The sequence below is a fragment of the Cryptotermes secundus genome, unplaced genomic scaffold (genome assembly GCF_002891405.2).
Source record: "Cryptotermes secundus unplaced genomic scaffold, Csec_1.0 scaffold641, whole genome shotgun sequence".
Classification (NCBI taxonomy): domain Eukaryota; kingdom Metazoa; phylum Arthropoda; class Insecta; order Blattodea; family Kalotermitidae; genus Cryptotermes; species Cryptotermes secundus.
Window position 1 is genome coordinate 670,350 of NW_019720713.1, and position 16,940 is coordinate 687,289.

Genomic DNA, 16,940 nt, shown 5'->3' on the forward strand with positions numbered 1-16,940 from the left:
ATAATTCACACACACACACCCACACACACGGATAAATATATATATAGAATATAGGCCTACCATTTTATTAATCCACCCCGGTACCCCTGTAGCAGAGCGTAACAGAATATGGTCTCTTATTCACTGTCTCACTCACTCTTCAAATCTCTATTCTGCTACAGACCTTGATTTTTGTTTTATGGGGCTTCGGTTATTATCTAACAGCTCAATCTGTGACTCCACCTACCGAACGTCACTTCTCACAGCCTCCTATATCCACCAATCCAAACTCGCCGCGTTCCTTTCCCCTTGGATGTATCCAATTTCTATCCCCACCCAAACTGCTCTATGGATTATGTAAGCATACTTTCTATTGGTGAGCTGGTCTGTTACATGGGCGGGCACCGGAGGAGGACGTTTAAATAAGCTGTGAACTTGGTACGTGGCAGGGTTGCGTGTGTCGGAGAGAGACAGGTGGAGGGGATATAATGGAGGGGAGGGTAGACTGAGGAGACTTGACTTGCGTTTAGAAGCGCGGTGCTCAAGTTTAGTAGTTCGATGGGGCTTAGGGATGAGGAAGAAGAAGAAGAAGAATGGGGAAAGGGGGGAGGGTCAGATCTAGATAGAAATGTTTTGGTTTTCGTGTGATCTGTACATGAAGTCTTCAAACCGAGTAGGGGACAGGCCAAGTAGACAGGTTCAGTGGTACACACGACAAGTGGACAGGATGTCAAAGCGGTAACGAATTCTTCACTGTCGTTTTACAATAACGTGAATCTGGTCTGTAACGGATCGAAACAACTCCTCGGCTTTGATAAGTTAACTAAAAAAAAAAAAAAAAAGAATTGAATGCTTTGGCGTTGTCAACGTTGATAATTGTAATGTGTCGAAGTTTTACGTGTTTCGTTTTAAGTGAACTGTGAATGTTGGTGTCGTGATGTAGTGAACAGAGAGGATTAGAAGTCGATATTTCATTTTAACGTGTTTTGTATCTCAGTATTCGCAACGCCGCTTATGGTCATATAAGACAATAAATACAATACATCTGGTATCCAGACCCGACCACCGAAACCAAGTGAACTGAACTCTGCTTTTCCTCGTGCCTGTCATCACTAGGCACTTACTTATAGGATAAGGGCGAGAATTAACCAGTGGTTTACTAGTTTCTTCAAGTTCAAACATTAAAATCATAAAACAGATCTCTTACGAAACAAGCATTTTACTTAAAACTGAGTTTGTATATAGTAAAATAGAATTATTTAAACTCAATACAAACGTAAAGTATCGACACATGCAAGATTCTGGGTGTAATCAACCGATAAATTATATAAGTGTTGACAGTGTAAAATACCTCATTAAGCACTCTGGATGGCCCAAACTGTCTTAACATTCATTAATAACAATATTAGCGTGGACATGTCAGTTCATGGAGGCGGTTCAAATTGAAGCGTTCCTGTGGAAGAGGAAGGGAAGAGGAGAGGGATTGTTGGAGGGGAGGTAAAAAGAGAGCTTCGTTTGAAGGAAGAGTGAGACGGAGGAAAGGAGGAGGAGAACAGTGGAAATCCCTCCCTCTGTGCCCCACGCATGAAGTTGTATAAGTCTTAAACAGGAGACGAATGAAAAGAGTACCTATCTTGGACTTGATATGTTAAGAATACGCATTTAACACATGACAGGTCGCTAACGGCTTCGAACACTTTTGCCCAAAATAATGTGTAAATCGTAATCACAATACATAACTATATAATATCTTTATAGAGGCCTATATATAAACTACATTTATTAAAACAGGTTAGCAGAAATGTACAATCTTGGGCTTTCATTTAAAATTTTCCGTTAAAATGGATAAGTTCTTTCGAAATCTCCAAGTTCTTCGATCTATATCGTGTCAGAACCCGTTATTAGTGACACTGACAGGTGCTGCTACGTTGCGGTGAGAACAGTGACTTATTAGCCAGACACGATTCTCGTGTTTATAAAACATCAAACCTGGAACTTGACTTCGTAACGCAAAGCCAACACCAGACCGATGAAGAAGGCTTGAATGTGCCATTTTACTTCAAAATCTAGCAAACCAATTTTTTCTTTGTATATTTTGTAATATATTTCTTGCTTTCGCGTCAATCACAGAACAGTTAAAATGGTTCTCTTTCCACGTCTGCTTCGTAAAATTACAGACTTGTAGCATGATCAGTTTCCTCTCGTTCTTAATGTGGCGCGCGTGTGAAGAAAATTATGACAAGATTGTATTTGCTGTAACCTCCATATAATGGATAGCAACAGTGATAAACACGTTATTGAAAATATATTAATTACAGTTTTAATATTCCGTGGCCAAGTTGCGTAACATGATACAAAAAAGTCGATTTTGTTACAACTTCAAACCACTGCAATGAAAATCTTAGATGCCTACATAAAAACTTTGCAGGGCTGATGGTGAGTTTTGTGCTGCAATGTTATGAACTAACAGAGCCTTGCATGGTTCCTCGGGTAACTGCATCGGCTGTAATATTCAGTGAACTGTTTTAGGCTGAGACGTTTTGGGTAAGACTTTATTAATAAATGCTGTGTTTGAAAAAAAACTTAAATTCGTTCCTAAGGCATGGAAAATTGTAAATATTCTTTTGAATATCACTAAATTCAATTAGGCCTAGTGCTGTGAGCGAAATCGTGTAGGGATGGCCCTGGAGACTGACCGCTGTAGCCCTAGCAGCGCGTCCAGTCCTGGTCCGGCGTCGAGCACCCGCCCGGGGAGTGATCACTCATCTCTCAGCAACAGGTCAGCATCGCCGGATTCTTGCCGGAGTCTGTGCTGTAACAGCAACAGCCCGCAACCTCCTTCAATTCTTCACACGCCTTCTGCTTCCCACGAAACACCCCATCTTATGCACCACACTCCACAGCCTCCACCTCCCTTGTTCCCCCCGCACCACCAAGAACAAAGGTGTCAATGTTGTAGACCAGTATCACCCCTAATATACGCTGGTAATGCCATTCACAATACACGTACCCCAAAATCAACCCCATCATCTCCTAGTCATAATCGTCAGCCTTTATGCAACCCCGTACATACAAGAACACCGCCATTTTCATCACCATCCCCCCATTCCGCGTCTCCTTCTCCCCAATCGTCTCTTCCTCCATCCCCTAGTCAAAACCGTCATCACCAGCCTTCCCCACCAGATCACCAGCAGCCAGGATCTTCCCCCAACGGACAGTCCCCGCGCCCCACAAACAATGAAAGAGTGCCCCAACCGACAACACTGCCCTTCTCTGTAGCCAACATCTTGAGGCCGGATTTCGGAAGAAGAGCGGTAATAACCTCAAAGCAACACGAATCTTTATACAGGCCCGGAGCGATCCGTCGGGCCGTAACCCCAATATGTGATTACCAAAGACTTTACCGGCCTCACGAACACTTACCAGGGGTACAACCATTACCAGCACCGAAAGCAACAAAGAAACAGCCCTCGTCTTGGTCACCCGTCACAGCGACAAGGGCCTCGTCACTTCCTGAGGAAACTGCCAATAGCAAAGCCTCGTCGAATCACCGACATGCGAGGAGTAAAGACGCCCAGCTTCCGGTCCAGAGTTCAGGCACCGCGAGCCCTCCACTGTCACCCGCCAGCAGCACGGTGTCTGCCACCTCTTCAACTCCGGACGAGAAGCTGGTCACTGGGGACTCGACGAAGGGTCCTCAGCTCTGGCCCGCGTGGGTTTACTGCACGCGCTACTCCGACAGACCGTCTTCTGGTGAGTCTCTCTCTCTCTTTCTCCCAGAGTTCAAGTAGCTTCGAAGTAATTTTCAGACATCAGGGACTTCATGCAGCATGTCCATGGGCCCACACGTCCCACTGCATCATCAGCTCTATCTGCCACATTAATCAGAATCTCAGGTGAACGTTCTCTTTTAAAATGCCGTTTCTTAGAAAATGGGACGGCCTTAATTTCGGGCCCTTAAAATACATATAAATTAATTCTTTCAGCTTCAAACCCTCAAAATTTTATTATACACTCAACGTAAATAAAAAACTACTTTTCATTCTGATTTTCTCGTTTGCAAACTACGGTGTCACCTTATATTCTGGTTTATACCTTAAATTTATCTTTACATTCCGTCTCCGTTTATTGAGATAAAATGGATTAACGTGAAGTGCTTACTATATTCGTACGTAAGACTATTGCCTTTGTATTTTTTATTAATAACCGCAATAGGTTTCTTCAATTTCTTTCACAGAAAGGAGGTGCTATTTTGGGAAAATGCTTAGACATACATAATTGTAGTGTGTAGAGCCGTTACTATGCGACGACTGTGAGATAGGCGAATACACCAGAGACGTTTCAAGGCAACGGCTCGGTAAACACGTTCCCGTAGCAACGAATCGACGCGCAACAATAGAGGTACTCTTGGAAACGAGGTGTTTCTACGTGGTCCGTGCCAAGGAGTTATATTGAAGAGAACTGAGACGACCAAGTTAATTTATTTCTGTACGGGAGTTTGGGAAGTGAAGGCTTGAGTGCGTGAGTCTTTAGAATCTCCGCTATTAAAGCCGTTGCTAAGAAACGGCTGGTAACGACACTGCAGGCTGGAAAATGCTTGTAAAATATGGATATCAGCGATAGTGTTATAGCTATTTATAGCTGAGACCTGCATAAGTGGTCAATAAATCGACTCTAATACAGGTGACTATGTAGTAAAAAATCACAAGGCCTTATTATTTATATTTTTCTTTTTGCGATACAGACCATTAGGCGGGCGCCAATTACTTATGAGAGCCTCATAATAGGGCTTAACTCTATAACTATTTGTAATTGACTTCGAAGCATGAAAATAACCTAAATAGTACATTATTTAACATTTAGTTCCTACCTCATGGAAAACACACTGCTTCTCCAAGAGTAGTCTTTGTTGTTTAGGGAAGAAATCCATTTTTATTCTAAAATTCATGTGAATTGCCAGAAGCCAATCTGTAGTTACGATTCAGAGAGTGTGAATTGTAAAGTAGGAGGTGTATTAAGAGCCACTGGGCCTTAAATGGTTACACATAGTGTCGGCATTGGTTAGTACAAAGTCTTAGGCTTATATGTTCGTTATCTGATTCTTACATTATATTAGCTTACTTTAAATTAATTATTATCCTGCGACAACAAGCTGTCATTCTGTAGAAGCAAAATTTAGCTTTGCCCACACAAACGACCGGCTAACATTTTTCCAACTTTCAGTCGCAGTGACTACTCCTATTTCCAAATATTTGAATTACACAATAATTTTCTCTTACGAATTTATATTAGTGTATGAATAAAAAATTAGGACAATTCCATGAAAATTTGAATCGTGAAGTTAAGTTCTTTCAGAGATGAAAGTAGCTCCTCTAGTTGCATGAAATAATTAATCTCCTTGTCTTATATTTACGTCTGCCAGTTCAGACTTCTCCCTTTTTGTTCTTGTCTTAAGCTTAGATGCAGTAGCTAACCCACCCAAAGAGTTCTACTACCTTATTTACATCTGTCTATGCATTTAATTCTTTTATCATTCATTTTTTCATTTTGTTTGTAATGTTTGAACATACGTCATAGTTTTAATATATGCTTTTTTATTCTCATAAATTCCATTTAGTGGAACTTCGAACGTACATGGAAAAATAGCTTATGTTCAAAAGTTTTATTAAGATATTTGGCCTATTGCTTAAAAACTGTCGAGTTTAAACTACATAGGTACTCACATAAATTCATTCATTCATCATTCTAACATTCATTCTTTCTATATCTCTTCATCCCTTTGTTAGATCCTGGCCGCTTTTTCAGTTTCGTAATCCTGTACACAGTCGGTAGGTCTCCTTGGACAGATCAGCCTGTCGCAATGCCGCTACCTACACACACGACAACACAAACACAGAATAAACGCACACACAGACATCAGTGCTTCTAGTGAGATTCGAACTCAGTCTCTAACAGAAATTAGTACCAGAAATATTCCAGGGAGTAAAGGGAGGCCGACGCGTAAGGCTGACAAATTCACCGCCATCTCTGAGCCGATTCTATAGAAAATGTGGGAGCCTCGACGTCTCAAAGCCCTATGGGCCTCCGTAGTTTTTTACAATGATCCACAACAGGATGCAAAAACTACAGATTAACCAGCAATCTCATAAGATTTGAGGTTATCACAGCGTTGGCTATGAAGCGTATTGTCCTCTGGGATTTGAAGAGGAGCGGAAGTGTACCGAAGTTTTCAAGGAATATATCACCTCCATCTTCAGGTTCGAAGAATAATTCTTGCTTGTTCGGCTTACCCTTCGATTCTGAAGATATAGACTACGCGGCATCACATCCAAGAATACGCAGACTTGTTCATCAATGTCTTTAAACGGACATCAGTCGATAACTTAGCGTATTACCAGAATCGATACTTGAAAGGGTGACGTAAGTAATTTCGAAATATGTGAGAGTGTGTAAAGTGATGAAACAAGACGGATGATGATGATGATGATGATGATGACAGTCTGTTCCAGGTATTATCCTTGAAACTTGCAGAGATATCGAAGGGAAATAAATATCCAGGGTAAGATGCCTACAGCAGGTTCCGATAGAAATATATTAATGACGTGAATAAGACACGCTTCTGCGGTGAAATTATAACAGCAGCTGTTCACAGGTAGCTGAATCTTTCGAAACGAAACAACATCAAGAAATAAGTACTCACGTATTTCCATGTAACAACAGGGTGTTTGTAAAGTTGCAGGCTCTTCAGTGTCGTCGTTCTCAGCGGTTCAACTTCCACGTTTTGTAGAGCAGAGAACCGAAATATAATTGGGTATAGTCTGTTGAATGCCAACCGACGTTTCAGAGAAACACGTCGCCTCCATCTTCAGGGTCGAAGAATAAGCCAAGACATAAAACAGCATGAAACAGTTAGCAAGTAGAACAAAATCGGTTTATATAGGAGAACAGGGGCACGAAGTAGCATAGTTCGTTAAGGCACTGCTACAAGCCGAAAGGTCGCGAATTCGATTCCCGATAAAGCCACTAGATTTTTCAATTGATCTAATCCTTCCAGCCGCATTATGGCCCTGGAGTAGACTCAGCCTCTAACAGAAATGAGTACTATGAAACTTCTTGGGGGTAAAGGGCAGCCGGCGCGTAAGGCTGACAGCCTGATCACCATCTAAGCGGCGATAATCTAGAAATATGGGAGCCTCGATGTCTCAGAACCTTCTGGGACTCCACGGTCTGTTACAGGGATAGTATTACCTTTATGGGGAATAAGGCATTATATACCACACGAGAGAAATCTTCGTATGCACCGATATGAAAACTTCGAATCCTACAATAATATAATGTTTGAAACATGAAAACTTGAACATAGGGGATAGGAAAGAGGGAATTGTTGTCATCAAAAGTGTGTTGTCGTTTTAAGGTTCGGCCGCATAGAGCGCTACGCTATGTTCGCTACGTACGCTAGGTACGCTTTGTACACTCTGCGACTCAGCTAACATAGGCAACATAGCGTACGTAGCGTACGGAAGTCTGTGTGGCCAGTAACAGTGGCAATAAAGAGAGATATTTTTCTGTTCGTATAGCGAACATAGGGTACGTAGCGTGCGTCGCGTACGTAGCGCTCTGTGTGGGCGAACATTTACTCAGTATTATCGTTGATATATAACCCTCATATCCTATGGATCTAAATGTAATTTGTATCCTAAAAATAACGAAATTTTGATGCTGAACCATTAAGAATTAAGTTGGCGGTTCATAGAACTTAAATTTAAAGACGGTGAAAACACTTTCTGGATTAGGCCTATGAACCCACGGGCACAGATTGTGCAGTTAAGCTTATGGATGTTAATGTGCAGGATAGGCGATAAATCCACTCAGAGTTCTAACTTTCAAGATTCTCAATTATTATACATTTGAAAAGTGACTGAGGTTTGGTATTCTGGGATTCGAAGCCACGGAGCGCAGTAGAAGTTCACGAAGATGGAACTCTGCCAGACCAATAGGAACTCAGGTTCCAAATGATCACAACTTTCGCTTCTCTGAGTACTTCAAGAGATCCTTTCAGAATATCGCTACATCAACACAACCTGTCGGTGAGGTCTCGGGCTTTCTGCGCCGTGTCTGTGAAGAGTCAAGAGTAAACAAAGACTATGGCGAGAGATTGCATGTGCTCACGACTCAATACCCCTTTATCTTAACCCTGAAATACGAATAATGGCATTAACTCTGAAACGGACAATCTAATTGTGTACTACAACTTTCTTATTAAATTGATTTGTATGTAAGTTTAATCATAGACCGCCTCTGTGGTCTAGTGGTCAGAGTTCCTGGCTACAGATCCAGGGGCCCCGGGTTCGATTCCCGGCTCTACCAGTTATTCTGAGAAGTAGTGGGTCTGGAACGAGGTTCACTTAGTCTCGTGAGGATAACTGAGGAGCTACTCGAACGGAAAAGTAGCGGCTCCGGTTTAGAAAACCGAGATTAACAGCCGTGGAAATTCGTTGGGATGACCACGCTACACCCTCTATTCGCTAAAGTTGGCACTAACTTCAACAGGCGGCAGTCGCTCGGTCGGTATAGTTCGCTTGCGGACTAAAATAATGGAGTTTTTGTTTTTGTAATCAACGAAAATTCCAGTTCATTCCAATTCTGAAAATTAATATAGGATATGTTGGATTTGAGATATTCGTGATGCTAGTTTCTAAGAGTACTGTCTTCTGAGAAGTGGCACGTTGCAATCCAAGAGGAAGGCTCGTTATTTTTATAGTCCTAGAAGCTTTTATGCTTGTAACTTCACTGCCTTACCCAGCACTCATTTCTAGTCCTACACGTTAGACAATTATACTTCGAGACCAATATTTAACGCCACCACTCACGAATAACACACACAAATATTCAATCGTGAACAGTTTCATTTATAAGTCATTGCACTCTGCACATATCCATATAAAAATATTAACAGAAGTCGCAGAATAAATAGGATAGACTTCAATTATTGTTCGCTCGTTAGCGAAGTAGGCCTACTATGTAACGAAATGTATTTATTGGTTGAATCCTGTTGTGTGTAATAGTACGATTTCTTTTTGATGCCAACATAAAAAATTTATAAAAAATTAACCAATCTAATATCACTGTGTTATATTTGATTTATTTAGTGACTGGTACATGTTTCGATCTACATTTAGGGTCTTCATTAGACAGTATTCTTAAATTCGTCACTCGTTGTTCAATTCTTCTCAACGAATCCTTATAAGTCGTGTAGTGACATCTAATTTTGGCTAATTTTTTATATTTTTGTCAGGTCGTTACAAAAATATAAAATTAATTTTAGCCAGAATTACATGCATCATAACGATTTTGACAATTAACACTAATACGAATTCATGTCAGGATAATTCAACTGAAACAATTGAACGCTGTACATTCCGTTGCTATGGTAACCAAAAATTGCTTAATGTCAGAGGTATTATCGCGCTTTGAATTACTTTTTATATACAAAGGAGGAGGTTATTTGGTTGCTGTAAAGAAGGCAGCCGGTCGCACGCTACTAACGCCAGCTAGGTGCATGCCGATGGAACTACATTTCTTATTTTATATGGACGCGCTCTCTTAACTATTTGGGAGCAGGGAAAATCTTGGAGCAACTAAAGCACTTACCTGTAGGGAACTATGAAATAAGGCCCAGTTATATTTGAGGAATATTATTGTTGTACTTCTGCCCAGTTTATGTCAGACAATGACACTGTATCGGCAAAATGGAGAAAGTGTGGTTGTACTTTTGAACGGGTGAAATTGCGGAACGCGCTATTCCTTTTGTTTTACCGAGCAGCTGCAGAAATTTTCATACTAAATTTCGAGTCCCTTTTGCTTCACAATCTGATAACGATTCTGTTAGATGCGGATGAAACTGAAAAATGTAAATAAGCTACGCGCGTTTTATTACATTTTTATTGTGACGTGTATAGCCATTGCTAGGCAACGATTCGGTAAACATATTCCCGCTAAGCGTATGAGTGTAACAGAAGGGCCACAGTAAACACTGCTCTTTAACAAGAGAGCCCACGTTTTCTGCATGGTCGGCGCAAATTGGTTATAAAGGAGTATTCGGCAGTAGAGAAGAGTAGTCGAAGTGAGAAGTCGAGTTTTCCGACGCCAGCCTGCTAGGATATAAGAAAATTAACTGAGTTGAGTCTCGGCAATTGACAGCTGCAGAATAATGTACAGAAAGGAATTAGGATTTGTGAGGAATACTTCATTTGTGATTTGAAGTTACAGAGTGACTGTTATAAATTCGTTGCCACGGTATGACTCTTGAAGACTGAAAACACTATTGCTTGTGTAATGGTGAACTGTAAAGCGTATGAATAGCGATAGACCTATATTACCTGTAGTCCCGAGTTGTGAATATATATGGTGCAGTAAATCCAATCATCAAATCCAAAACTCCGTCTTATAAGTCAGCACTCAGTGATTTCAGTCCACAAGCGAACTATACCGACCGAGCGATCGCCGCTTGTCGGCGACGTTAGTGACAATTTTAGCGGATAGAGTGTTTCGCGTGGTTAGTGCAACGAATCCCCACAGCCGTTAATTTCGGTTTTCTAGACCGGAGCCGCTATTTCCTTGAAATAGTTCCTCAGTTATCCTCACGGGATCAAGTGGACCCATTTCGAGCCCCACTACTTCTCACACAATCTGGTAGAGCAATTGAACCTGGATCTCTTGATCTGTAGCCAGGAACGTAAAATAAAATCTTTCTGATTCTGCAGCCACTATTATTGCAAAATTTCACACTCCTTTTATAAAAGAAATTTTGCGTTCTACAGCAATGAAACAGAAAGCACGATAGCCCTGGTTTTTAATTTCACTTCGTAGCCTAACAAAACCATAAAGGAATTTATGCCTGTGTGGGTGTGAATATTACCGAATTTTGGAATGTTATGCCATGCAGATTAGTAGATAGAAAATAACATTTTGGTAAATATATTTTGCCTCTAAATTGTACCCTGAAAATAGATGCAGAATGTACTTCCGAAACGCACTTACCTATGTACCAAATCATATGGCGTCACATCTCTGAAGACAATTTTTATAGTCACAGTTGAGAGACCCTCATACATCAAATAGATTTAGATAGGCTCATATTTAATTACTCGTACAGTTCAGTAATCCAGAGGATTCCAATTAAACCAGCGTTCTGCAAGAGCCTTAATTGCAAACCCATCTGATTTCTAAATAGATCATAGCCTATTATTCGAGTTTGTGGCTTCTATTTCCGCAAAGTGATAACCGCATTGTTTCTCCAGTTATCATGACCTCAGTCACCATTCTCCATTGTCATCAGCCATCACCGGCACTCAATTAGCCGAGAAGGAAGCATGGTGAAAAGAGCTAGGCATGTAGCACACATGGCAGAGTAGAGAAATACGTACAGAATTTCAGTTTCAAAGCGAAAAGGTGGGGGAAAAAGAAACAATTTGAGGGATATGGCCGTAAATTTGAGGAAAATTCTGAAGACACAGCGTGACAGTGAGAACTGGATTTATGTGGCTTAGGATAAAGACCGACGTGTAGCTTCTCTGAACAGTTTACTGAACCTTCAGGTTCCACAAAAACAGAAGTTCCTAACCACCCTAGCGATTGCTATTTTCCCAAGAAGGGCTCTGCTCTATGACCTAGTCTCTGTGTCTCTAAATTTATCTGTTTATTTGTTTAAAATTTTGTCTGTTTATTTAAGTTACGCCATGGCAGAAGTCAAATATATTTGGCTTCGATAATGCTGAAAATGAATGAATAATATACAGAAAGAAGAAGTGATGACGTCATTCAACCAGGTATTCCACTGGAAGCAAGTACGAGATAGGGGTTGGATGGTAGAGTAATCGGGGTTCGATTCCTGGCGAAGCAAGTGACTTTTCTGGTCTTTATAACGTCCATATCAGCTCTTGCTCTCTTTCCCTTGTGATGAACAGTGCGTGAACACTCTATTTCATCTAGAGCCGAAGTTAAAAATATATGGAGATATACCTTCACTCCACCATACCTCATCATAGAGAGATGCTTGGGTAATTAAGCATAAGGACAACTTTACTACGTATTACCGTTTAAATTTAGCCTATTAGGCTCACCGTGTTTACGGTGAGAAGATAGATCTTTGAGCACGAGTTGTGACGCCTCATTAATTTAAGTAAAATTTCAATTAGCGTAGTTCATTGAGGCAATGTGCTACAAGTCGGAAGGTCGCGGGTTCAAGTCCCGATGGAGTCATTTGATTTTTTCAATTGACCTAATCCTTCCAGCCGCACTATAGTCCTCGGTTCGACTCAGCCTCTAACAGAAATGAGTACCAGGAATCTTCCTGGGTAGTAAAGTGCGGCCGGAGCGTAAGGCTGAAAATCTCACCGCCATCTATGAGCCGATTGTCTAGGAAGTGTGAGAGCCTCAACGTCTCACAACTCTATGGGCCTCCACGGCCTGTTGCAGGGATAGCTTTATCTTACGTCAGGACGCGACCAATAAGCAATCCGTGTCGGGGTAGCATACCCTCCCTCACCCAATCAAGAGCCCTTCTGACGAACGTGAACTGCCAGTTAAGTCCAGGCGCTACGTATCGCCCTTAAGCCTAAGCAGTGGCTCCCGGACATCAGAGTCGGGTTCCTAACCCTGGCGAGACACCCGCTGTAGCCCCTGTTACGGGGGGGGGGGTTCAATGGGAAGCTGAAGACTGAGCAGTCATTGCTAAGTTGTGTACAGCAATTGGAAGTTTTCACGGCAGTTTTCTGGGATGTTATACCATTTAGTCTGGTAGATGCACATTATAGGAGGAACTTCCTACTTTATCTTTAAAACAGAAGACTACTGCCTCTCCGGAGCCGGGATAGCGCAGTCGGTGTAACGACTGGTTACGGGCTGGACGGCCGAGAGGTCGGTGTTCGAGTCCCGGTAGGTTCAAGAATTTTCTCTTCTCCGCAGCGTCCAGGCTGGCTCTGGGGCCCACCCGACCTCTTATCCAATGGGGATCTTCCGTTGTGATTTAAGCGGCCAGGAGTGAAACTGACCGCTCAAGTCCAAAATCTATCAAGGTAAAGAAAATATGGATGTAACGGACGAAGAATAGTCGCTGCAAGAAGAGTAGCCGAAACAACAGGAGATGCTGCAAGAACAGCCACCGAGGAAAAGGAACGGGGATGCACCGTTAGGCTATTCGGGACGAACAGCCTTAAGGAGGGAGCAGTGTGACATGTTGACCCCTACCTCCCCAGCGGTACGTGGCGGCAAAGTAACGCTCGCGTTCTTACGGTAATAGGCGAGTTCCCGCCCCGCCACTCCCCTCCGCGGTGACGTCACCGAGGGATATCGCGGTCGCTAGGCAACGCGAGTCAACAGCGGCGACGTTACGATAGTAACAGCGGTTACCTCCGCTAGCGTTACATAGCAACACAGCGCCAGGCAAAAAGGGTGCCTATTACGCGGCCGTTTTCCGTATTGTCCGATCGAGGTTACATAAGGAGCAGCGAAGGCTATTCACAGTCAGTTGTACTGTAACAGTCGCCGAGTCGAGTTGTACTGAGTCAGTCAGTGAGTCCTGGAGCTACCGCCGAGTTAGCCAGCAACTAGTCAGTTGTATTCTGGCATTTGGAGTGTACTAATTGTGATACTGCAGATAGCAGTAATCGTAAATCTGTAATTTGGGTGATTGTAAGTGCGAATGTGAAATAAAATTCGCTACATCGAATTCATCGAGAATTTATTTGTCGCGATATACGCCCGATACGCGACAATATCTACTCCCCCATACGCCTCCATGGCGTAGTAATTAATTAGTTAAACACAGATACAAAGCTACTTTACTCCCTCTCAAACAGACTATATGGCGTCATGTCCCAGAATTGAGTAGTATTCTAAATTTATTGCCAGATTCTGGGAATTCTGAAAAACAACCCTACATTCTAAAGCGCTATCACAGAGAGTGAAAGGTGCGGGATCAGTTCCAGGTACAAAACTTGTCAGTCCCCACAAACATGACCAATCACGGATTGCAAGAATGAAATGGGATGGAGCAAATTCTGCTGTTCAGACGTTGCCAGTTTTCGGCTTTCTTTTTCTGTCCTCTCCTTACAAATTCATGTAGAAAATAGACAGAAACCACGATACGCTGCGTCTAAAATGTTTTTGAAATCGCTTCTTTATGAGACAGTGGCCGACATTGTTACGTCTGCCATATTTTTCTTTATATTTTAGATTTTAATTTTGATATAAGATGGTAACCAGATTCATGGGAATCTCTTCCATAAGGTTGCCAACTCCGGATGTGATGTAACTTCAAAGATGTTTTAGATTGACCAGCGTTCTACTCCCTCTAGTCAAATAAATATCTGCTCATCTTTGTTACTGTATAACATAAAAATGGCAGTGTATAAAGATTGAAATCTTGTTGACATCTATGTGCTCTCAGCGGGAATCGAAGGAAACAGCACGTGTCTCAATCGACTATCAAGTTAATACTCACTCACCATAAACTAATTTAATTTGTCGAAATGATTTATGGGTTATGAGATCGCATTTAGTAAGCCCACCTCGGAACTTTTATGTAGAACGTACACAACAAATTGATTAATGGTAAACATTAAAAGTGACATTTTAATCCTCTGTTAGCAATATCTCATAGACGGTGTACAAGAAGATTGAGCTAAGGGCAATTAAATATGTACAAGACTTTCTAAATGTTCATGAGGATATGCAAATGAGTTGACTGTGTCACCATGGCGACAGAATAATCCCGTTTCTACACTATGACAGCTAATTAAAGCTATTAAAGAATAAAAGTTAACGTCTTTAGTTATGATTTACCAAAAGTTAAAAATCAGTCAACAGGCAGGAAAGCTTCTACAGGCCCATCACATTGACGAGTAAAATAATTGTCTTTATAGTTTAGTCCCTTAAAGCACATTCGTAACTATATATACCAGATGGTTTATCAATTAGAAGCCCTGGATTTAGACAGTATACTTATATATTTATTCTGTTTCTCAGAAAAATTAAGATTATCAGCTTCATTCATTCATTCATTCATCAGTAATCTGTCAGACGACAGGTCCACAGTCTCTTCCAAAACAGTTCCTCCACTTAATGCGATCTAGAGCTTTCTCCTTCAAATGAGAATATCCTCTTCTGTCCCCAAGGTCATCCAGCATCTTCTTACGTCTTCTTCCTCCTCTTCTTTTCATTTCTATCCGCCCCTCTATCTTTCCTTATACAACAATAATCACCGAGACGTAGTGTGTTTTCTTAGAAGTGGTAATTGGGTTTATACTTATTATTTAGATGAGATTCACGCTTTAACCTCCCTTTGCTCATATCACGTAAACTTGTCCGTTACTAGTCCGAAGTAGTGGACTAAGCCTACTCGTAAAACTAACCTTGTTAAAGAAATGAATTAACGTTTCAAAATGCAGCAACAGGACGCAGGAGAATGCATATTGGATTTCATATGTTTGAATTCCGGACTGCTGTATAGGAACCAGTTCGCATTCGGAAGGTCCTAGACCGGCCAAATTAATCAAGATTTTTAGTTGTTTTATTCGGTCATAAAGTAAATGCTGGGTTGGCAGTCATTTCCATGTCGCGCTTCTCATGCAGTGCTGCCAGTGCTTTGCATCAAAATTTCTCTGTAATATATCCCTCCCAATATTAACAACAAAAGTCACCCTAATGTAGTTCTTTCAACGTTAATATTGTCACGTGTAGGGGCGTGTCACTTGACTTATGGGGTGGGATTTGGATTGGATGATTGGATTTATTGACACCTTATTCACACACCTCGGAACTACAGCCAATACAGCGCTATCGCTGTTCTACACATTTTACAGTTCACCATTACACACGCAGCAGAATTCCTAGTCTGCGCTAGTCGTATCCTGAAAACGGATTTCACTATCACTTCAAATCACACATGAAGTCTTCCTTTCGCAGCCTAACTCCTCTCTTGCCACTATTCTGCAGCTGCAATTTCCGAAGACTCGGCTCAGTTCAATTCCTCTGCTCCAAAGCTCATATCCCGGCAGGCTGCGTCCCGAAACTCGACTCTTCACTTCATTTTATCATTCTGAACACTATTTATAATCATTTTGCACGGACCACGCAGAAAACACAGCCTCTAATTTTAAGGTGATGTGTTTACTGATCCTTTGCCTAGCAATGTGCACCCTATTGTTGGGAGCGTTTTTTTCCTCTGGAAAATGTTCATCGGATCGTTGCCTAGCAATGGGTATACACATCATAATATCAACATTTCGTCGGATGCAGTAAAGCTCCTCTGCTCATAACAAAGGTCTTATCCCAACGCCTTTTTTTTTTCCTTGGCACTACATCCCCAGTGGGCCTAGGCCTACCTCCATGAACTTCTCCGTTCACATCCCAACGCCTTGCCTTGTTCAATTCCCAAACCTTTTCTTTCTTTCCAGCACATACATTTATCGAGCGGACTATGCCTAACAATTTCAGAGTCGGACAATTCTCCCCCACAAAATATGGTGTCTCACTGCTACCGCCCTCCTACATTTCTTCTTATTTCTTCTAGTGTCAAAGTGTCATCACGTGAATTTTAAATTAAATTGAAAATTGTTGGTGCAATCCACGTAACATGGGCTGCTTACGAATGAGGTTCAGAATGTACTGAGTTAGACTGACTAACCCTATTAAGGGGCGGCGCCATAGCTCAAGCGGTTAGACGCTGGCTTCCCACCGCGGCGGCCCGGGTTCGATCCCGTGACTAGTCAAGAGGGATTTGTGGTGGAAAAAGTGGCGCTGGGGCAGGTTTTCTCCGAATACTTCGGTTTCCCTTGTCAATCTTCATTCCACCAATTGCTCCACAATCACCCTCACCTATCATCTGGGGCTGGTACAATAGGCCAGAAATGGCCGCAGTACAAGGGACTTAGTCCTAATCCCAGTAGCAATAAAAAAAA

General features: G+C 41.8%; 1 protein-coding gene across 1 annotated transcript in view; it reads left to right on the forward strand.

The window, feature by feature from the left end:
• Positions 1-555: 555 nt before the first annotated feature.
• LOC111871985 (homeobox protein engrailed-2a) overlaps positions 556-16,940 on the forward strand; it is an 88,574-nt gene continuing 72,189 nt past the window's right edge. Inside the window, exon 1 of the mRNA XM_023865435.2 lies at positions 556-3,732. Coding sequence (XP_023721203.1) covers positions 2,658-3,732 — 1,075 coding nt within the window. The 5' untranslated portion in view covers positions 556-2,657. The remainder of the gene's footprint in view (positions 3,733-16,940) is intronic.